Source organism: Rhamphochromis longiceps, linkage group LG12, assembly GCF_057381845.1.
Source record: "Rhamphochromis longiceps isolate RC_006_pf linkage group LG12, R_longiceps_female_GT1.1, whole genome shotgun sequence".
Classification (NCBI taxonomy): Eukaryota; Metazoa; Chordata; class Actinopteri; order Cichliformes; family Cichlidae; genus Rhamphochromis; species Rhamphochromis longiceps.
Genome location: NC_140568.1, coordinates 22,749,644 through 22,772,753, shown reverse-complemented (window position 1 = coordinate 22,772,753; position 23,110 = coordinate 22,749,644). Strand labels below are relative to the sequence as shown.

General features: G+C 41.9%; 3 protein-coding genes across 3 annotated transcripts in view; 1 reads left to right on the top strand and 2 right to left on the bottom strand.

Annotated features, from left to right (window-relative positions):
- Positions 1-659: 659 nt before the first annotated feature.
- On the top strand, positions 660-9,765 carry fam219ab (family with sequence similarity 219 member Ab). The gene is made up of 6 exons (XM_085425215.1): positions 660-894; positions 1,850-1,949; positions 3,616-3,721; positions 4,308-4,388; positions 4,476-4,530; positions 7,788-9,765. Exons 1-6 carry the CDS (start codon positions 817-819, stop codon positions 7,944-7,946), a joined length of 579 nt encoding a protein of 192 aa, XP_085281341.1. The 5' UTR covers positions 660-816; the 3' UTR covers positions 7,947-9,765.
- Positions 9,766-9,895: 130 nt separating this feature from the next.
- Positions 9,896-14,226, bottom strand: klf9 (Kruppel like factor 9). Its single transcript, XM_085425214.1, has 2 exons — positions 13,353-14,226; positions 9,896-11,984 (listed from the first exon to the last, which is right to left on the bottom strand). The coding sequence occupies exons 1-2, from the start codon at positions 13,759-13,761 to the stop codon at positions 11,704-11,706; spliced, it is 690 nt and encodes a 229-aa protein (XP_085281340.1). The 5' UTR covers positions 13,762-14,226; the 3' UTR covers positions 9,896-11,703.
- A 3,221-nt stretch (positions 14,227-17,447) lies between these two features.
- The window catches only part of trpm3 (transient receptor potential cation channel, subfamily M, member 3), a 158,394-nt gene continuing 152,731 nt past the window's right edge, over positions 17,448-23,110 (bottom strand). Inside the window, exon 26 of the mRNA XM_085425213.1 lies at positions 17,448-22,967. Coding sequence (XP_085281339.1) covers positions 21,347-22,967 — 1,621 coding nt within the window. The 3' untranslated portion in view covers positions 17,448-21,346. The remainder of the gene's footprint in view (positions 22,968-23,110) is intronic.

Here is a 23,110-nt window from a genome sequence, read left to right as displayed (position 1 = left end):
TATAGTAGGAAAAAATTGCACTTGGTAATACTGCACATCAGGGAGCCAGTTACAATTCTGTATGGGATGTGCGTGTGTGTCTGTCTGCACCTGTGTGATCATCTGCAGAGTCTGACAGCAGCTGGAAGGAAAGCCCTGTGAAATCTCTCTGTCCCACATCGTGGGTGCTGCAACCTGCCACTGAAGAAGCTGCTCTGTGCTGTGAGTCTCCTGCATGGGGTGGGAAATGTTGTCCAACAGGAATGACAGCTTATTATTTCTTAATATACATTTTAGTTCATTTATGTAGGTTCTCCAATAATTTACTCAATGAAAAATTGGAATATTTTAATACTGAAATAGTGATTCAGAAGAATTATTAAAGTAATTTATTAGTTATTAAAGTTATTAAAGAGCAAATGTACTAATATTTAAACTTAAATAATTCTTTAGAGATTGTGCCTGAGCAGGTCTATACATGGCAAATATCGAGTGAATAACAAGAAAAGGGGAAATACTCATATACTGTGTAACGAGTCATTCACATAATCCTCCAACTGCACACTTTGTTGGGGACCATACTCTTTGGAAGGCCCTCTTGGGTCCCCGTACCCTATTTTGGGATGCCAGACCCGGAAGTGGGTGGTGGAGTCACCGTCATCCAACTGGTCACACCATCGCCGACATACTGCCTGCTGGGATGTAGTTCTCCACCGGAAAACTACAAATATTATTAGAAATCGGAGATCACTTACGATCTCGGCGATAACTCGTCGAAAGGATCCGCTACCATCGTTCACTTTGGAGGAGAAGGGAGGGAAGAGGCGCGTTGCCAAAATGATGGAAGAAATAGACAGATTTCAAGTGCCGAGTGCTGTACAGGAGGCGGAGATGCAGGCTGAGATGCAGCCGCTGGTAAGTCTAGAACAGTCTGGAAATGACCGGCGGCGCTTGATCTGTTTGCCTTGTTTAATTAAAAATGGCATTACAACCGCGCATACTTGTGTAGTGTTTGAGGCCTTGCCATTCATAGACTGAGACCCCGACAATCGCATCACCTGCCATGTGTAATGCTGCTCGATGCGGGCTGCCATTAGAACGTTCTCCATCAAGTTTCCCGGCTGCTTCCACGGAGTGAAATCGAATAAACGACGGCGGAATACACGAGGGGACGTGGATTTTGCTCACAAACAAGCTTTGTTGTGTTTTGTTTGTTTGTTTGTTTGTTTGTTTGTTTGTTTTTGTCGCTCGGCATAACGCAAACAGCGTCCGGTCTGCTGCGCAGCATCCGTCATGTCTGGCGAAAACAAGCATCCCATCCCAGCACTGCTGCTGCTGCATCCTCAGCATCCATGCAGCAAGTTACTCTGGTATCGACGCCACTTGCGTCACTTTGACGGGATTAGCAGGGGGCTCCTTATCGCTTGTATATGTTTGTATGTGCCATTAAAGGTTCGCCTTTACATACAAATCTCAGTGTAAACGGTTTAACGGAGCGCTCCGTGGCCTGTAGCGGGGCCCGGGGTTACTGCAGCCTGCAGGGCGGCCTCTGCTGCCCGCCGCCGGGGCCGCTGGGGAACCAGACTAGACTAAAGCAACCTGACCTGCTGTCTCCAGGTGCCCCCACACCAGAAGTCCCCACCGTTCCTCATTTGTTGTTGTTTATAAAGCCTTTCATCCCTCTTGCCTTTGCTCTCTAGTTGTAAGATGCACATTTATTTTAAGACTGCTGGCACAAATCACAGATCTGTGTTTATTACCATTTATTCCCGTTGCTTAGCTATGGTGGGTATTACTCTGCATTACAAAACGACATTCATTATTCATCGCTGCCTCAGTAAAACACATCTCTGCACTTCCTTGTGTCCAGGACCCTGCCTCGTCCACAGCTTCAGAGGCTGACTCAGACACCAGAGAGGGGGAGCCTGTCACTATAAACTACAAGCCTTCACCTTTGCAGATGAAAATAGGTGAGAGATACAGTTTTAACTGCAGGCTAAATGTCTGTCTGTCCATCTGTGGTTGTTGGAGTGTTGTTTGATTGACTGTCAAACACAAAATGGTGCGTAGTCTGTAGACACAGATCGTAAAGGAACCAGCATAGATACTGTATAGCTGTGCTGAGGCATTTTAATTAATGGCACATTGGCCTCTATGATTATTCTTGATGCCTTGCTAAGTAAAAACTAATGCGGTTACTACTGTAATAGGGCCGCAGCTACAGATTATTGTCTTTATTCACGAATCTGCTGATTATGTTTAGAATCTGTCCACTAATCTTTTAGTCTATTATTTTTAACAAAAGGCCAATTGCATGTTCCCAAAACCCAATGTGATTGTCTTCAAGGCAGGGAATAACAGCCTCTCTGGCCCCTCTCATGCCGTCTTTATAGAAAGCCACAGTTCTTAAAGATTCATTTCAGCACCTTGGACAGAGTCCAGTGGCGAGCAGGAGCACATAGTTTTTAATGTTTTTTATTTTTACTGTTTGCTACTGTATGTTTACTCAGAGTCAATAATATCTAAGAATTAGTGAGCTACTCTGTTAGTCAACGCTCTTTTTTTAGGCTGTACAGCTACAGTTATGTATACGTTACCACTATCTTCTCTCTCTCGCCGTTTCTTGGTCCTGCGTCCAATTAAACATTGTTATAAAAACTACCTTGGCAGCTATGTTGATTTCATTAGGTGTGCATGTTTGTTAAATTCATCACTTTGCTTTTGTGACCTTGAGATAAAGAAACAAGCAAAACAAAAATACAATCTACATCTATATGTCATGTCAAAACGTATTTGGTGCAGATTCCTCACAGCAAGAAGGGTCAGGTTTGAAAAATGCTGGTGAGCCAGGCCTCTCTGTGTGGAGTTTGCAGGTTCTCCCAGTGACTGCATGGATCAAATGGTGAAGCTAAATTGGCAGTAGGTGAAGTTGTTAGTGTGCAGAGTTGTTTGTCTCTTTGTATTAGCCCTGTGAGGAGCTTGCAACTCTCCGGGGTGTACTCTTGTTCTCGTTGTCAGCTGAGATAGGCATCAGCCTCGCCTACAACCCCAGCCTATAAGTGGTTAAGAAAATTGACATTCAAATGTTTTTAGATTTTAGTTCAGCAGTAGCTGATGCCGAAAGGGGAAGGTTCTAGTTTTTGATGTCACATGCAAAGTTTCTGAATACGTTTTACTTCTAGGCCTTTGAATTGTAATATGTTAAACAAATTTAACAGTTCTCTAAGCTCACACAGCAACAATCAGCACTCTTTGGTCAGCTGATCATTGAAGCAAATCTCTCCAGTGAGCAGAAACTGATCTGCCCTGAAGTCACGTCTGTTACTCTGCTGCACAGCTTACCAAAACGTTGTCTTCTTAAGTAAGAAATGCCATCTCAGTCTTCTTAAAGTAAAGATTGACTTAATATAGAATTCAACTAAATCAGGTCATCACACCTGATTCTCATAAGTGTGCCTAAATAAAGTAAACATGAACATGCGTGCATATTTGTGCATATTTGCAACATTTAACTCAAGTATTACTTTACCTTACTGTAGTTTACTAGTTAAACTTATTCCGTCACTCTTATACAGATCATTTATTGTTCAAAGCTCAACCTTTATGCCTTTGCCTGCTTCTGTGTTCCTTACACAGAGAAACAGAGAGAGCTGGCTAGGAAGGGCTCGCTGAAGAACGGCAACGCTGTAGGTAGTCCAGTCAACCAGCAGCCCAAGAAGAACAATGTCATGGCCAGAACACGGTAAGATGCAAGCAGTCTCATCGTGGGGTCAGTTGAGAAATTATGAGAAAGACTTCTGTTGGCTGGTTGTTATTGATAAACAAAATCTCAGTAATTAGAAGTTTCTCACAGCAAACCTCATACAGTGCAATTTACGTGTTGAAAGAGATTCATGTGGTGTAATTGTGTAACTGTAGTAGCTTTAAGTATAGGAGTACTGTAACAATTGTAATGATCCAGCCTGAAGTGAAGCCACAGAAAAATACAAATAAAGATGCTTAGGTGTAACAGTATTTCAAATGTAGAAATTAAGCTTATTTTGTTCTTTCTAAATGTGCCATGTGTGGAAACAAAAATGTGTTTTAAGGCTGTACAAAAAAAGAGTCGTACTGATGTAGGGTTTGTAAGATGTCTGAAGTTAGACATTATACTGCTTTCACGCTTCTGTTGTTCCAGTGATTCAGCTGTGACGCTGCCTCCAGGCCTACTTTTCATTTATTTCAACATCTCTGCCAGTCCTGTTTTTGCTCACTTCTTACAGCTTGTGAAACTGTTTTTTCCTCCTCTGCGCCTGATCTCAACTCTCTCTCTTTTCCCCTCAATGCAGGTTGGTAGTTCCCAATAAAGGCTATTCGTCTTTAGACCAGAGCCCGGATGAGAAGCCTTTGGTGGCCCTAGATACAGACAGGTGGACACACAAACATCTTTCTTTCTGAGAAGCACATAAGCAAACATTAATGATATTAATATAGTATCCTGTGTTTTTCTGTTTCAGTGACGATGACTTTGACATGTCTAGATACTCCTCGTCGGGATACTCTTCAGCCGAGGTAAGAGCTTGTGCTTCAGCAAATATCAGTGGATCCCACCCCCTTGTATTTACTCTCATATTTCCCCCCATCTTCCATAATTATTAAGAGGCTAAGTGTTAGGGTTTTACAAGCCAGTGTTAAAACTATCCATGGCAATTCTGTGGGCATGTACACTCCCTGCAAGCGCATGATTACACTGCAGATATATCTGCAGACAAATGTGTATTAGACACAAAGCTGGATACAAATGAAATGTGATATCTGCATGTCTGCTCCTGCAAATCTTGTTTGTAACGCTGCTGCCACTATAAGTGCAAATCGCAGACGCATCCTCATATTTATAACCTGTCTGTGACGAGTCTAAGCTTGTGGGTTTTGTAGGGTGAGTTTTACAGTGTCAGATCCTAATTCCAACATGCTGTCAGAAATGAATAGCTAATGCACGTTACATACTTTAAAGCAGTTATTTGCTCTCTTAGTTCCAGCTAACCTGGGTGTAACAAGTACATATACAGTTACTGTTTCCACTGCAGGCCGAACAGAGGTTGTTTGTTGTGCTTATTGTTGATAGAGTGCAGAACAGCATATAGATAAAATGACTGCACACTTTTTGTGCAAACAAAGGAATTATTTTGGTTATTTAAAAAAATCACAGCAGGAACAGTAGTTATCACGCTCCAAGTGATGATGCTTCCAGCCATCTGTGAAAGTGCCCAATCTCACTTTGCCATGGTTACCACTCGAACTTTTAGCCAGTCTAAATCACGAGCATAGACAGTCCTAATGTTTGTTGTTAATGTTAATGTTTTATTGCATTAGTACAATCAGATTTTGATTTACCAGTGATTTATATAAACATATCTATTTTTCTCTTTTCTTTTCCCTACCTGTCCTCCTGTGTGCTTTGGAATTTTACTTTCCTCCGTATGTTCGTATGTTCCCAACCATGCAGTTTGCACAAATGATGTCCTGAGGAGTGTTTTAAGGACCAAATTAAAACAATTAAAACACAAACACACGCTTTTCCTGCTTTTTGCAAAGAAACTCCTAAAATGTTTAAACATTTTAGGAAATAATGGACCTTTTGCTGGTAATCAGTGGACACTCAGAGGAATTAGATAACCTGAACACATATAAGAATGGTTTTAAAGGTTGGGTCATTCAGTACATCATACAAACTAGATAAAACATGCCGATTATTAAACTTTTGAGGTGTAGATTTTGTTACCTTTCTGCTAAGCCTGTAGCTGCTCTCACAAATATCTCTCCTTTATGATAAATTAAAATACCTGCCTGCTAACTTGAGTTAAGTTTTTCTTATACATACGAGAGTGGCACTAATCCTCTCACCTAATTTTCTGCAGTAAAGCGAAGAAGTACACTATCTCAATAAGCTGTCTGAGACTGTCAAACATTAAACAGCTACTTCAACAAAATAAATAAATAAAAACACAGATTAGATGAGCCTACTACTAGATGTTTGCATCTACTCATCATGTCATGGTATTTTTATGGGCTCAAATTGTGGTCATAAATATTTTGTACTGGTAAATTAGGATTTGTGTGTGCGTAAAAAAGATTCAAACTGTATTACCCTTCAAGGACCTGCAGTTCAAAAAAGTGCCCCTCCGACAGCCAAACCCATCTGTTCTCTGATTCGATAGTTAAATTTGTGATTGACCTGACATTGACCAATCAGCTGAAAGGAAGAAAAATAGGGTCAAAATCCGTACTTGTAAGTTGAAACCTGAGTGCAGAGTTTCACAGTTGTTTTTTGTCTATGTCCACATGCAAATCTTTTTTATGCACACACAAATTCTTTTTACACATACAAAACTGATTTACAAGTACAAAATATTTATGACCACAATTTGAGCCCATATATTTCTATAAACTTTTCCAGGGTGGAATACAGCATATATTGACTACAAATGGTAGTTTCTGTTTGCCATCCTAAACAGGTTTTGTTTAACAGCAGTCACTGGACTGATCAATACTCAGATTTCCAAAGAACTCAGCGAAAATCTAAGAAGAACTGTAGATTGTAGATTCAGGCTTTCAAACCTAAGAACACTGTACCAGCTGTCAAGCATGGTGGTGGTAGCATCATGCTCCGGGGCTGTTTTGCTGTCAGAGAAACTGGTATATTGCACGAAGTGAAATAATGGAAAACAACTTCCATTTTCTTAAACTTCACTGCAAATCAAAAGCTATGCAGTTGAAAATTAAACACACACTGGGTTTTCCAAAAAGACAATGATCCCAAACGCATCAAAACTGAATTTAGAGTGGAAAAAGCAGGTTAACATTAAGTTTCTGCAATGGTATTCCCAAAGCCCCAACCCCAGTCTGTTCGAAAATCTTTTGACTATGCTTAAAAGCCGGATCTGTGCCAGCAAACCAGAAATGTAAATGACTCCAAAAGAACTCTAAGGAGCTTGTGGAAGTGGGAGTGGGAGTTGTCCCTTAAGAGGGTCATTGGCCCACTATTGATCATGTGCCTCATCACATGAGCCAAGATGTGAAAAGGGTGTGGGTCATTATCAGGAGAGGTTTTGGGTGCAACGATTGTGAGATCTTGCTTCACCCTATCATTTGAACCATTGAGATCACCTGATGCAAGATGTGAGTGGGCGTTAAGGCATCTGGGAACAGATCTCAAAACTGGATTGTAGGTGGCAGACAGCTGGTGTCATAAGGCACCCCCTCTGTTCAAAGATGATCGTTCACAGTGCACATAGATGAGGCCATCTTTTATCCTCTTTCAAACCAGCTGTCTTCTCTGTCCAAAATGTGAACATTGGCCTTCTCGAATTAGGATCATCATCATCATAATGGTTTGTCCCAAGGACAACTCTCCCAAACACAAACTAAACAACGTAGTGTATACTATGCAGTGTAATGAGGAGTTCTCAGTCTTCTACATTAGACAAACCAAACAGCCACATAGAAGAGCCACCTCGACAGGACAGGAGTCAGCTGTACATCTGGATCTAAAGGATAAAGGTCACTCTTTCTTACCATGACCTTCACGCCCATGATGGGTGGATGTAAACTCCTGTCCACCACTATTTTTTCACTAGAGTCACATGATTTTAGTAATTCGTTGTGTGACAGGAAGGGAATCAGCACATAAAGTTACATGTTTGGTCTTCATTACTTTTTGCACATTCCAGCTTTTGCAAAAAGCTCTGCAGCCCGGCGATCTGCAACCCAAGGGTTAGTAAATGATGCTGTAACTCACTGACCTCTCTCTGTGTCCTCTCATTTTTCAGCAAATCAATCAAGATTTGAACATTCAGCTGCTGAAAGATGGCTACCGCCTTGACGAAATCCCCGACGACGAGGACCTGGATTTGATCCCACCCAAATCAGTCAACCCTACCTGCATGTGCTGCCAGGCAACCTCCTCTACCACCTGTCAAATACAGTAACTCTGCCTTTCCAGCCTTCTGCCCCCCCCACCCCCACCCCCCCGCTCTTTTCCACACAACATGAGCTCCCCTGCCCTCCCGTCTTTATCTGCTGTGACTTTACTTCGCCATGACAGTGGCGACAGTGAGACCTTGTTAGAATATCGTAAGTGCTATGATGATATTGACAACAACAAATAATCAAATTACCTTATAGAAACCTTGGTTTAAAATCTAGGAGAATGAACATATTTGAAATTAATCAATATGTAATAAAAAGATTAGTAAAGTGGTGGTTTCCTCCTATGGTAGGACTTGCACTTGTGTTTGAGAGCTCTTCTCCTGGTCAACATGATTTAACATAACACACTGATAAAAGCTGACAAAAAAGAAAAGTTTGTTTGATGCTCTAAAGTGATTTCAGTTTCCCAGAAGAATAAGAAACATTATCATAACTGACTCAGCTGTTCTGTTTACCTGAATTCTGAGTTGCATATATATATTTTTTATTTTCTAGTTTGTTTGTTAGTTTTTTTTTATTTAAACGCTTACTTTTTTAACCTGAGGGATAATTAAAATTGAATGTGCTGATGCTCAGATATTTGATTGTGTCGTAGAAGTCTGATTCTCCAAACAGAGGAAACTGTATTGTTGTTGTACCTTAAGGGGTTAATATGTAGCACAGACCAGGTCATTGCACTCATTAACACCACCTTCAATACTTCTGCTCTCTTTGCCTAAATGGCAAAGAGAGATGTGGCATCACAGAGTTTAGGAGGGAATGTATGAAATCGAATAGTTGAGGAACAAACTGCATGAAGAGCATCTGACTGAATAATCCAATGGTAAATAATGAGCAAGTAGCTTTTTTGCACCACAGTTAATTTGTGCAATCACACGCTACTGTTGTTGCATTGTTTTCAATTTGCACATTTTGCTTTTTACTTTTTTGGGGAGCCCTTATCATTGTACTGTTTCCTGCAGAGCAGTGAAAATGAACTGTGTAGAAAGGGATGATTGCATATTGTTTCTTGCTCTGATCCCCACGTTATCAAGGCCAAAGCAACCTGATGATCACCGGACACCCTCCTTCCCATTTCTGTGTCAGTGCCACAGATCATTAGGTGAACACAGGGTCACACACCAGAGGAGGTGTACTTCGAAGTGAGATTAATGAGCTATCTTAAGCTTAAAGTCAGAGATTTCAGTGTTAGAAAGGTTGCTCTGTTTTAACCTGACTAAATCACCATGGTAAATACTACTGATCGCCAAAAAACGAAAGCCAGACTTAACAAAGGCAGCTGACAGCCACTGTTGTGGCATTTTAGGTTTTGTCAAGCCAACTAACACAAAGATAACCTGGCTTTGTTGAATTTGTTTCGTGGTATACATCTTAGAAAGATGACCCAACACACACACACACACATGCATGCATAAAGACCTACAATGCCAAAATAATAAGTGAGACAGCATCGATTTCTGTTTCAAACAGAATGAAAATCGTTTATTGCAACATCATGGATCGTTGACTTGGAGCACTAATGCCCTTCATTTACGACCCTCTCTCCTCTAAATTAGCTGTTGATTTGCAATTATATGCCTTAAGTATAGAAAAAACTTAAAAGATGTCTGTGTTCCATCTTGATTAGTTTATTTGAAGAGCATTTGCTAAGAAGTTATGCTTTTTTTTTTCTTTTTACATTTAGACACAAGTGATAAGTGTTTTTCTTTTCTTTTTTTAAAAAGAAAAAAAAGATTTTCTTGTAACGTAAACACTTCCATTACAGTATTTAACAATGTTATGTGCAGTGTATGAAAACGACAAATAAACAAAATGCAAATGAAACAGCGTCTGATGTGCTTGGTTATCCATAATAACATTATTCATAATTTATTATGGTAATATATAATAATGGCTGCATAGTGTGACTATGGGTGTGAGATGCGAAAAAGAAGAAAGAGGCGAATGCTTAAAAAGAAAAAAAAAAAACCCAAAAGGATAATTTTAATGTTAAAACATTTGAGCAACAATTATTACACAGGTATGTGTATTGCGATAGCATGGGATCTGCATTGACAGTCCCTGATTACAGTACAGTAGCATCAGAAGTAAGGGCTTCAACCTGAAAGGCACCAGCATCCAATCACAGTCATCATAATGCCAGAAAAGAAGAAAAATAAAATAAAATAAGCATTTCACTTCACAAATATATGTAGTTTGTATTATACAAGCTACAGACTCTATTTGGACATTTGAATGCATCGCATGACAAGTACAAAAGAAAACTAATGACATCAATAATAATTCATCTGGCTCCTGTAGTGGCTTAATAAGACCTCTCATTCCATTTGTAATATTATAAAAGATCCCCAGACAAATAAAACATACACTGTACCAAAGAAAATACATACAAACATGCTACATGATGGAATTTGTTGAACTAATCAAGAAAGCACTCCTCAAATGGAAGGACAAACAATAAGAATAAAAATAACAATAATAATAATAATAATAATAATAATTAGGACTCTATCCTACGAGAAATGTTGTGCTTCCATGTCAACACCAGGGGGTGTAATTTTAAGTCATGTGTCCACACATCACATTATTCCCTGATTTAAAAAAAAAAATGCAGTCCAAACAAAACTGGCACTCTTGGCATTTGAAGACAGTCGTTGAGCTTTAAAGTATTACTGAACAGCAACACAAAGAATCTGACGATGTTAATTCAGGTAGTATTGAAAAACGTAGAAATTCCCCTCTGCCACAAAACCGTCAAAAGGCACGGACTTTTACTAAACATAAATCACTGTGGTCAGAACACCGAGTAGTGTTTAAACAGTAAGTGAAAAAATGTTACCACGTTATCGTCTAAAAGGTTTTACCCTGTTATGTTTTCAAGCGTTACTAAGAAACAACACAAATGCTGAGATTTGCTTGTGTATTATGGCCTCGACAAGGTACTATAAAGGTATATTGGTGCATTTAATTGCAATGTGTGTGTTTCAACACAGGAAACACACTGCTTATCCCTACAAGCTCATAACACACCTGATTATACCTGAAGTCCATGGCAAAATGTGTGAAATTAAATAAACAGGCTCTATATTTCTCTATAGTATAGTTTTCTTATTACTCTCTAATAACATGTAACTACACTAGACTTAGTATATCACCCATCTGAAGTTAGTTTGATCTATTTACATGATAATACTGCTGTGTTGTGCATTTGCATTATCCTGGCTGAAAAGCAACTGTTCAAGTGTGCATAAGTCTATGTATGCAATAACAATATTCATTAAAGGACTATTTCCAGAACTTCTTTAAGCGCAAGGAATATAAGGACTTGCGTTCTTCCCATTCTCTTCATTTGCAAGGGAAGTCTGCGATGCAAAGTGAACTTATGCAGTGTTTTTCAAACACTTTATGGGTACATGGTTTCCACTTGGACGGCAAATTCTTTCAAGAAAAAAGAACATTTTTTTGACAACAGACAATAAAGTTGAAGAAGAACTGAACTTCCCTGAAATAACCCTTAATAAATAACAATCACCGCAGGGAATGAGAGGAGAAGTTCTAGTGTGATTACAGTCAGATTTGTCATGTTTACTTCGTTTACATGTGTAGTAAACTCTGAATTGTGGTCTGGCTGGTTGTCTGGCTTGACAGGATTTGTAGAAAAGGTACAGGCGCCACACGCGAGTGTGGGTGTCTGTGTATGCCTCTGTATGTGCAGTATGTACCTTTGTGTGCACATGTACAGTATGTGGGTGTGTCTCACACCCCGGTGGGGCTTCGGTCTCCAGAATCAGAGGAGGAAACGGACACGGAGCAACGCCTTCTCTTGGCCGCGCCGGAGCCCTGGAGCATGCTGGGATGAAAGCCTGGATGTCGCCGGGCGTGTTTCTTCAGGTGGTCGCTCCTCATGAAGCACTTGTCACACATCGGACAGTTGAAGCGCTTTTCGCCTGTGTGCGTGCGATAGTGACGGGTGAGCTCGTCCGATCGGGAGAACTTCTTGCCGCAGCCTGCCCAGGTACACTCAAAGGGGCGCTCACCTGAGGGAAACACACCCAGTTTTTGTTTTTGTACATTTACAACTAATCATATTAACCAACCCAAACCACTCCTTCCTCGCCACAAAATCAATCATGTCATCAAGTTACATTTGCACATTTTCTTTCCTTCTAAAAAGAAAACAAACTAAGAGTCGACCTTTTTTTGTGAAATCTATTATAGGACTTACTTTGAGTTTGCTGTGTGTGAACAAATACTCACTTTTTTAATACTTATTTTACAAAACATAAAAAAATCAAAATGATTATAAAAAGTCTCCTGTGGCACCTGCTTTGCATTCACACAAGTATGAGAATATGAAAAACACAGAGACCAACAAACAACCCAGAGGACTTGGAGGCTGTATTCTGCATAGCAACAATCAGAGTGGATGAAAAAACTTATTGTGATAAGAGGAAACAATCAAAATTAAAGCACAGACACACATTTGCGAGATTAATCAAGTGTGACAAGGAGAAGGGGGGGGGGGTTAAAATAAGACACAGGCTGCGGTCTGGAGCGAAACTAAGATCTGCTGAAAGACTGCTGCTAAGAACAATAACATGTTGACATCGGAGCCGTCAGTCAAGATAGCCCTGAGGTGAAACAGGGCACATTACTCCCTCAACAGCGCTTCCACGTGCTGAGCAGAACCACATGTCAGCTCTTGTTTACAAGCCCACGCGAGGGGAGTGGAGGTGGATGACGTATGAGGAAATGGTGGCGCAGTGTGCGTTACCTCCGGACAAGAACACGTGGGGACAACAGTGTCGCAGTGACCCGCGTGTGAATCACGACCTATTTAATGTGTCGGCAGATGTTCTTCCACTGTTACTCCGACTGCCAGTGCTGTATGATGAAGAGTGGTGGCAGGAACACAAAGCTAAAATCATTAGAGGCGTTATTGGGTCTCATGATGCCCCAAGCTCCGGCGTCATTTATTACATCTCAACAATAAAGCTTCGCAAATATGGGCGTCCGCACGTGGTGTTTACCCAAGATCGCACTCTGGCCGCGTGTCCACAGGACGTTAAAACAAAGATTTCCTCCCCCTTGCCTCTCCACCTCTCTGCCAGCCTCTGGTCCAATATGTCCCGGTGAGTCACACCCCCTCCCACAAGTAGGCGATCATGAGACCACCTTTCCTATAATGTGGTTTTGCAGAAACACGTGGTCACGCCCCTAAAAGTCTCACAACACGAGACACAGGTCTGGACTCTTGTCCGTCACGTTTTACTCTTACTTTCTCGGTTAAAAGTCTTACGTCATAAATAAGAAAAATACGAAAAAGGGTCGAAGTGACGCAGAGCTGTTGGTATCGTGTCGCCTAAGCACCCAGCAAGCACCCCATCCCCTCTCACTTTACTTACCGGTATGGACCCGAAGATGGGCTTTAAGGTGGGACGACTTGCCGTACATCTTCCCGCAGCCAGCAAAAGGGCAGCAGTGTCTCTTCTCGGAGCACGGCAGTCTCCCCGCCGCCGCCGCCTTCGTGTTCCGGGGATGTTTGGCTTGGCTGTCCGGAGAGCCGCGGCTGTCCCCGCAGCTCAGGCGACTCCCCCGCTCCGCTTTCTCTTGCGCGCCGGCCTCGCTGCCCCCGAGACATCTGTTTTCTCCGGCGCTGACAGCGTTGGGGCTGCATTTGTTCAAGTCCAGCAAAATCCTCGCCACCATCAGTAAAGTCCTGTTCTCCTGGCTCTCTTTCAGTACGTCCTCCATCCGCCCCGGCGGTGGTCGGCTGGGGACGCGGTCTGCAGAGACGTCGACTTCCGACGACATCACGATCCCTGAAGCAGAGCCGGGAGGACAGAAGCAAAACAATAGATCTTGAGAGGCGAGGAAAAACTATCCGACAACGCGGATACAGTAATCAGTCCGCAGTCCTCCCAGGAAACATGCGGTTAATCATCCACACGTGTCGTCTTCAATGTGACCACTCCGCGCAGACTGCGCTTTTCTTGTCGGGGTTGCGCGGAGGATAAATAAACGCCCCGCTCAGGAAAGATAGCGCTTTGAAAATGTTCCCCGGTTCCTCCTTTCTCTAACCTCCTTTCTCTTTCCTCCTCCAGATCCTTTTAATTCTAACGGACGAATCAAAATCACAGCGTTTGCCCACGGCGCTATTGTGTCCACGTCCCTGTGCGCAGACACACACGGATCAACTTGTCCTATTTTACAGAGAGCAGCACTTTAGTTCAACTCCAAGAAACAATTTCGCGGAATCCCACTGTGTCATAATTAAACTGGACTGTGATTGGATGAGAAGAAACGTGACTCGGTTTTTGGGGGACTGCCTATTGACTAAAGTGAGTGAAAAGACCCTCGACTAATCACAAGACTGGGATTGGTGAAAAGGGCAAGACCACACTCATGTTACCTTCAGGGACTTAAGGAAAATGGTAAATATGGTTGTTAGAGTGTAAAAATGGATTTGAGGAATCATTAAGAAAAATATAAGTCCATGTAGATCTATATGTAGATACGTAAAAGTGTCGTCATTAAAAACAAAAGTCTAACCCTTTGTGATTTTGGATAATAAATACATGGAAAATGAATAATGAACATTGGTTATATTTGGTCAGATTTATAATTACATGCCTTTTTAATAACAAGTTTAATAATAATTACAAATTTCTTTCTCTGAAGTTTAAGTTTTGTAAGCAATAAATGGTGTCCTTTCCTCTTTTCTGGATGATTTGCTTCAGTCACTTGTCTCTTTCATCGTTCGGTGATCCCACCTAATTTGACCTGTGTAATGTGTACAAAACACTTAAGTATCATCCCTGTCATTCTCTTACAGTCAAAGCTTTTCTGGTAATTTCCTACCCTACACAGTAACATACAGCATGCTTTAGCACGAGCCAGCAGATTTTTTTTTAAAGATGACACAAAAAACTGTATATGTATATATATGTAAAATTATGAATGATCTGTTATGTATGGAAAAAATGGCTTGTGGTTATAGTTTGCCCCTGTGTTTTTACAGCTGCTAAATATTTACAAGTTCCACTTTAGAGGGCAGAAATATTGACACGTAAGCTTGTTTCGTGAGATAAAGACATCTAAGATAAAGCTACTGTTTTTCTTACAGTCACACTTTTTCCCGTGACTTTATAAAAACATTTTTAATGTTTACATTCTGATAGTTTCCTTAGTTTACGCTCACCCTAGAACTATGTGTTTCTTAATCCTGCCAAATTACTATTCACTGTGAACTAAACGAGGCAGCACCTTTCCCTTGCGCCTCAACATTTTCAGACTACATGTTTCCCACTGTCTCTTAAAAGTTTGCTTAAAAAAAGAAAAAAGAAGAAAAGGAATGAGTATAATACTGCCAGCCCACTTAAGTGAAATAAGACCCCTTTAGTTAAAAAGTGCAGGGGGTGGTTCACTTCTGGTCAAAGTTCCTAGAAAATCCTCAGCTTAGGGGCTGCAGGGATTGAGCAATGTGAGCTCTTGACAGTTCTCCCTGACGTGAACTTTGTAGTCAATAGTTGGACACATGTTCTTCCTTGGTTTTGTTTTTCTGTTTACCCACAGAGAGGTATGGCCCTTCGTTTTTATAGGACAGGACTCGGTGTTCTCAAAATATGGGTTTGAACTTTGCCTGGTGACAAACAACACAAATGCATAATTCAGACGAAGCTTACTGCCCCTCTGCTGCATGGATATATATATAGATATAGCTCATATAGATTCATATGTCTTGTGTTGAATCAATATGAAAAACAAGGATTATGAGGGAGTAGGATTCAAGCCAACTGCACAGAAATAACATAACAATAAGTTCTATTTTCTGCATCACAGAATAAAACTGTACAAGGACTTCTTGCTCTTTTTCCACGATCGCCCCATGCTGGAACTCCGCCCCATTTTGCTCCAGCAGAACCCCCAGATTTCCAGGAACAAAAATCTGGTTGAAACTAGGGTCTTGGCCAGATGAGTGTAGTCTCTGCAGCCACCCTCCCACTCCTCCTGCAGCAGAGCTGTAAACATTTCTGGGGAAGAGGAGGCGCTTCCTCGGCTGCCGCAGTTGCTGCTCCCCGCTTCCTCCTCGCACTAACGTGCAAAGAGTTCAATAGTGCACGGTGCATCTGGGTCATGTTGTTGTGGTGTCTTGTACGGCGATTGCGGCAAAGGTTGTTTTTTTTAAAGCGTGTGAGCGCGTGCGTGTCATGTAACCGAGAGGTGGTGGAGGAGGAGGAGGAGGGCGCGCGCATAATCTCAGTACAAAATGTTCTCTTCCACGTGCGGAGTATGAGCTGACGCACCACTGCTGGCCCTCTCCCTTGTGCTAATATAGGCTACCCCGCCCCTCCCCGGTTTCCAAACACTCACAGCCCGGCGGACTACAGGCACAGCGCGGGCACGGCAGGGAGTGTAAAACCTTCACGTTAATATGTAAAACCACGTTTGTATAAACCACAGGTGTCATGCAGGCCCTGGCCAATATGACATAAATATATTCAAGTACTCAGTACTCAGCTGATTACTGAAGAATTTCTATTACAGCTGAAGAAAGCGTGTGAAAACCATTTATACTCTGGGACCAGTTCCAGGCTGTGTTTTTATGGCAGTGTAAGAAGTTTTACAAAGGACAGTCAATGCAGGGGTTTGTTGCCATATCTGCAGAACAGCTTGATGTGCTCCAGTGCCTTATGAGCCTTTGTTGCCTTATGTATCCTACAAAGACTTTTTGTTTGTTTTTGTTTTTTTATTAGTTTCTGCTTAAAACTAGAAGCTTTCAAGGTATTCTTCTGTGGGACCAACTCCCAGTTTGGATTCAGGAGACAGACACTCTGTTTTTAAGGTTACACTTAAAACTTTCCTTTTGACAAGGCTTAGTTAGGGCTGGATCCTGAAGCCTGGGTTCCCTTAAGAGGGTTAAGGGTAACCTGAGCTGCTTTTCTCACTCTACTACTGTAAGTCTTTACAATATCGCCCACCAAACACTGGATGTCGGATAGACGTGCAGATCATGTCTATATTGATCCATCACTTGTCACGCCGATGTCACTTTGCGCAGTGGGCAAGCTCCTTGAGGTGACCGCTGTTGTGATTTAGTGCCATATAAATAAAATTGAGGTGAGATACATCATAAGGGAGTCAAAGATGCTGATGTTCCTGTAGCCGTTTAACTTCAGAGTTTAAATCATTGTCCCAATCAGATATTGGGGTGTTATAATGTGTAGCGAGTGTAGGAACTTTCATTCTTCTTTTCTGAAGAGGGGAGAAAGTCAGTAGAAGCAAGACACAGGTAGGCAAGAGGAAGGTGGGTGTTAATGGTGAAGATGCAAGGAGCAGTGCAGATGGATGCATTTAAATACCTGTGTTAAACCATCCAAAGCAGCTGGTAGTGGTGAGGGCACTCAGTGTGCTGTCATTCATTGCTTGAGTATCCACATGAATTAAAAACAGACAAGACACAAATCTATTTAATTGTTTATTTAACAATGCATGCCAGACATGATCCTATTCACATTGAAGAATACAGATTTGTATTTGCATCCAAATACTCACTACTTTAATTTCATATTATAATCTCTCTCTATCTTTCTCTCAGTCATCATTACACATCATCTCTGTACACTCTGAGTGGAAGAACTGCATGCATTTAAAGGACATTAAATAAAGTGTGACCAGTAGAGGGATAAGTCCCTTTTAGTCGAACAACATCAGAAGTTATTGCAGAAAAAACATGTGCGTGATACTCTAAAGCTTACGAGTCACAGGTTTCATAGGAGGGAAGCAAATCTGTTGATTATTATTATCACATATGCTCATGATTCCCCAAAACTTTAAGAGACAGTGTAGTAAAATATTTAAAAAATACTGTACATTAAGATTCTGTTGGGTTGTGTTGTGTTGGCATGCCTCCCAGTTATTAGTGTCATCTACACTTCCGATTCACACGCAGTTTAATTAAACGCACGTACAAACATACGCACACACACATGCCTCCTGTCAGTACCTTCCACAACAGTCTCGTCAGCATATCGCAAACACAATCATGTACAAACCTTAACAAGTTTCTACATGCTTCGGACTTGTATGCTCTCTCGTATATGAGGATAAGGAACTTTGAAAAGAATAAAAGAGAATGTAAGGTCAAATAGCAGGGCATAAACTTTCATTCCAACGCGGTCATTTTGTTTTCTGACTGGCCCTGCAACGACTGAGGTGACCTCTGCCTAGTTAATCCCGTCTGCAACAGCTGTGACTCAGCGTGTTTCCATTTGGTTAGACAGAGTTTGGTTTGGTTCAAAATGCAAGAGTCAACTAAGCATGACTGCAAAGACATTCCTCACTTTTGTTTGTACTGTTGGTGTTTTCAACTTTTGTGGTAGAACAAGTTGATCAGGTATGAAGACATTCATGCATTGTATTGCCATTTCTGAACACCTAAACACAAAAATATATAGTTTTTCTATGATCAAAAAGATTCTGGGTTAGACTCATTAAGCACAGTGATTATACTGGACTCTTTCTTTCTTTCTTTCTTTCTTTCTTTCAACGATTAACTTTCCATCTTGCATCACTGGGGTAATGTTGTCCCTGAGCACTGACCTTCATCTTTAAACTATGCTATGACTTACATATGTGTTGAGGAAATTAAAACTCTCATCTTTTAGGTTTGCCATCCAGCCACTGCACACAATTGGGGTTAACTGCAACTTCTGTTGTGATTACAAAGTTAAAGGGACAATCTCCAGATTCTACCTAGAAAAGTAACTGGTCACGTGGTGTGGACCACAGTTGTTTAATGTTTTTTGTAGCTCGCAAATTAAGAGACATCACCTGGGGGCTTTTAACAGTCCTGGATCATTAGATTTGGGTAGTACCACATGATTTAATCCAATTTGAGCAAGAAAGACCAGTTACTGCAATGACACCTACTGTTTATATCACATCCTCACCCTCGTTTTCGTGCGCAGGTTTGTTTGTTTTTTTGTCCTCCAAAGCTATTGTTGTCAGTGAGATCTTTTATGTGTTCTGGTGAAGAAATTCAAATAAATACCCATACAAGCAATGATACAGTTTACAGATAACAACAATTCCCCCACTCTGTACATCAGATGTGTCCAAAGAGAACAACAAATGTCTGTGAGAACATAACCACTGATTTTTTGGCCTCTTCACAACAGAAGACAAAGATGAAAAGAGGAAATTCACAGATTTATGAATCACTTCAGTCCCCACATACTCCATCCATGCCCAAAAGGCACCCTAAGTTTGGTATACTGGCAACTATGTATTGCCTTGTCAACATTAGAAAATTCTCATAAGCTGGTTGATAAAACATACAATAAAAACTACTTTAAATACTTTAAATATGATCGAAATGTACATTATATCAGACAAGTCTATATATTTAATAAATAATATAATACATCGTCATTTAGTGCATGTAGATGGTCATCTTTTATTAAATTGAAAAGCTTAATTAGAAAATACTCGACAAAAATATCACTGAGAAGATATAAATATTGATTTTTGTAATTCAAACAGGCATTTACTGCAATTATCAATAAGGAGCAAGAAAATGTCAATAAATAGAATCAATCTCAAAAGAAGAGCAACATGATTAAAACTGAATCATAAGAGTGAGAAAATATAAAAACAAACATTAAAAATCAGTAAGAATTCTATTGATTGAAGCTATTTTGTCTTTACAAAGCTATCGGAAAAAGACATCTTCTTTTTCAGAATTCTTTCTTTACAATAAAAAAAATGAGAACTTTTTTAAAAACACTGATCTGGCTTTCATCTTTTAATATTAATGACCCTATGTTTCCTCCTTCATGCCGCTTTAAAATGCATGCCTTTCTTAATAAATCTCAGCTAGAATGTGTATACTTGGCAACTCATTCCGAAGCTTTTCCAAATATAAATCAATCAGAAATAAATTCAAGGTCCTTCAATATGATCTGTATGCTTATTTCAACATTTGTTTTAGTATTAGGCAACTGCTTTTTTGTGTGTTTTTTAAAATAAGCCTCTTTTTGCAGTGACCTGCTTTGAATTCAATTAAAAAAAAGAATGAAAGGAGAAAAACAAATGGATGACAGTTATTGGATAGATGAAGGACGGATCTGTTAGGTGCAGGCGGATGTAAAAACCATTTCAAAAATAATGCCACTGCCGAAACCTGAAGGAAGAGGGCTGGGCTACAAGAGAGCTACGATTCTTGGAGTGAAAAGATTTTTGGTGTCAGGTGCGGGCAACTAAGGTTCACATCAGGTTTGCCCAGCAAGCGTTGCTTCCCACACAGGCTCATAACGCCCCCTTGTCCCCATCTATTGCAATTGCACTTGTAAAAGCTCTCTGGAGTCAGGTATAAACTAAGGTATCTCTCCAAGTGATATGTAGGATTTCACTGACCAAGTGTGTGCGCGGATAAACATGAGGATGTCACCATACGCGGAGCGCCTTTCTCTTTCACGCCCTTACATGATGCCTCAGGACAGTGCCTCAAGCACGGCCGCAGGAGATACATGGTGGCATGCCGACTTTTTGACTGCAGTGTGTTCAAATGCTGCTTTGTTTCTGGCAAAGATGAGTGCTTTAGCCGTTTCCTCTCTGATGCTACAATATACAAACAGAAGAGAAAGAACTGTATCCTTCAAAAATGAAATATTTATTTATTATGTGAAAGATTGAGTACTTAGAGGTAATTTGAAGTGCAGTGAAGTCCAAAGACTTCTGATCTCTTCACAAAGTGGCCAGAAATGTTAGTGTCTTTCTGGGTTGAGTTTATGCGAGTTAGGATTATATGAAGCAGGGAAAATGTATTTGAAGGTAAGGTTTTGCAGTAGTAATGACTCTATGTTGGCAAAAGAGGTGGGTGTCATTTCTTTCTTTCTCCTCTCCCTTGGCCTCTCAGACTTGACAGTGTCTACCATATAAAGCTGCTAGGAGTAACAGTATACTTTGTGTGTGACTAGTGTGACTGATATGTGATGTAACACAGTGAAAGATGTCTACTTGAAGTAAAGGTGGTGGGTGGAAGACATACAGTACGAATACACCTTCCATTGCCATAACACCAAACTGAGAGTTACTTAGCTACAAGAGGTAAAAACTAGTCTAGATTCATAGCTCTTTGTTTTGACTGGTGTACAGTAGGACCCCTATATCTCCAATCCTTCTCTGCAGATTCATGATTCAGAGTAAAGCTGCCCTTCAATACTGACTATGAATACATTTTTCTAATCTGAGATATAATGCGGGGGAAAAAAACAACCTTAGATCTCGTCCAGATTAGCATCTAAGGGCAACTTCACCCTGCTATCACTTTAGCCCTCGGCCCTCACAATACTCCTCTCTGGTCCTAACAGTGTGCAAGTGCACTTACACATCCTTGTCACGTGTAGTTTTGTCTATCGAAGCTGCGGAAAGCCGACGGAGCTGCCAGCTTCCTCATTGAGAGGCTGTCAGTTTTGGCTGTGTCAGGTCTTGCTCCAGACTTGCTCCTGAGGAAGGGGTTTCTGGTTCCTGCCAGACCCCGCCCCCCAGGCCCAGGCCCCCTGTCTGCCCCCAGACCCGGTCCTCTCTCCATCCTCTCACTCACCGACAGGCTCTTCCGGTGCGGAGGAGCCAGCGTGAGCGAAGGATGGGAGTCGTCTGACGAGCAGCTGTTTGCTCGCTCCAGCTTGGAGAAGGGGGAGCAGAGAGGGGCCCCACTGGGGCCACCTAGGACCCCTAGCCGAGGGGTATCAGGGGGTGGAACCAGGTCATCAGGGTCCTCAGGATCAGACTCTGTGTGACTAAGCTCTGCCTCTCTCTCTGGATGAGAGGAACCAACGTCCGACGGCTTATCAAAGGGGAATGAAGTGGAACCTCCAGGTGACTGCGAGCGTTCTGCGGGGGTGTATGGAGATGAGACGCAGCGTGTATCGATGCAGTCAGTGATGCTGGTGTACTCCGCGGCCTTTACCTGGACTCCGGCCCCAATCCCACCATAACAGCTTCTTGGTGTGAACATGAGGCTGTGTGACTTGACCAGAGGAGGCTCATCCAGGAATCCTGTGCCTGCGGTAGAGAGGTAGCGGCTGCTCTTAGAACGTTCGAGCAGCCCTGCTGAGGGAGGTGGGGATGGTTCCATATCCCAAGGAGGTAATGTGCTGTCTGGTAAGAGATGTGCTGAGCATAATGACAAATCAGCTGCAGCACTATCATCAAACATAGCTCCAGCAGTTCCGCTGCTGCCTGCACCGCCCTCCGAGTGCCTGTCGCCCAAACCGCTGGTGGCAGCACTGCTGAACTCCCGGCCTCCAGGCAGCACCGTCTCTATTATATCTGACTGCAGCGAGGAGTCTCTCTGGAGAGGTGGGACCATACGGAGAGGATCTAGAAAGACCTCCGCAGGCCCCACCTCTTCAGACGTTGAGACATAGATATCAATGCAGGATGACGGACGGTGCTGCTGGGAGACCGATAACGTCGCCAGTGGGAGGGGCTTAGACTCCTTGGGGCCGGCAGCTGAGGACACAGATTGTGAGCTGTTGGCTCTGTGGAGACTGAGGGAGCGGTCTTTGAAGAAACTTTCAGCTCGCTCAGCTCTACTTCCCCGTTCAGCAGCACGACCAGCTCCAACATAAAATGAATGACTTCTGGTCCGTGTTGCTATGCCAGTGGGCGAAGGAGGAGACATGGAACCCTCAGCTGTTCCCTCTAGAGCCTCCTGGAGGCGGTAGCAGTTCCCCTCTGTGCTGTTAAAGCTGCTTTGACGGAGAATGTATGCGGCTTCAGGGCACTCAGCCTGGCGGAGTATGTATGCAGAGTCTGTGCAGTCAGACGAAGTCCGAGAACGTGCTTTTTGGACCTCCCCGCGCTCGACACCAGTCATGCGCTCCAGCGCTCCAGTAATTCGTCCAATTAGCTCTTCCATTTGGGCCAGACGAATATCAACAGTCTGTAGTGATGCCTTCATGAAGTGTTCCCTCTCATTGACTTCCTCTAAACGCATCGCCATATTCTCCACCCTGACAGAGGAAACAGAAATGAGAGAAAAACATCATAAAAGCACTGGAGGGGGTAGAGTAGAGAAGCGAAAACAGTGTGTGTTCTTAGCTACACATTTCTGTACGCCAAAGGAAATTCTAAATTCACTTTTGTGTTATCAGAT

What these genes read in the sequence shown, in the direction of transcription:
- fam219ab (XM_085425215.1), top strand. Translation starts at nt 817, where the DNA reads ATGATGGAAGAAATAGACAGATTTCAAGTGCCGAGTGCTGTACAGGAG. An exon ending in AATGTCATGGCCAGAACACG is followed by an intron (nt 3,722 to 4,307) that starts GTAAGATGCAAG and finishes CCCTCAATGCAG; the next exon opens with GTTGGTAGTTCCCAATAAAG. An exon ending in CGGGATACTCTTCAGCCGAG is followed by an intron (nt 4,531 to 7,787) that starts GTAAGAGCTTGT and finishes CTCATTTTTCAG; the next exon opens with CAAATCAATCAAGATTTGAA.
- klf9 (XM_085425214.1), bottom strand. Translation starts at nt 13,761, where the DNA reads ATGTCGTCGGAAGTCGACGTCTCTGCAGACCGCGTCCCCAGCCGACCA. An exon ending in CCATCTTCGGGTCCATACCG is followed by an intron (nt 11,985 to 13,352) that starts GTAAGTAAAGTG and finishes TGTTTCCCTCAG; the next exon opens with GTGAGCGCCCCTTTGAGTGT.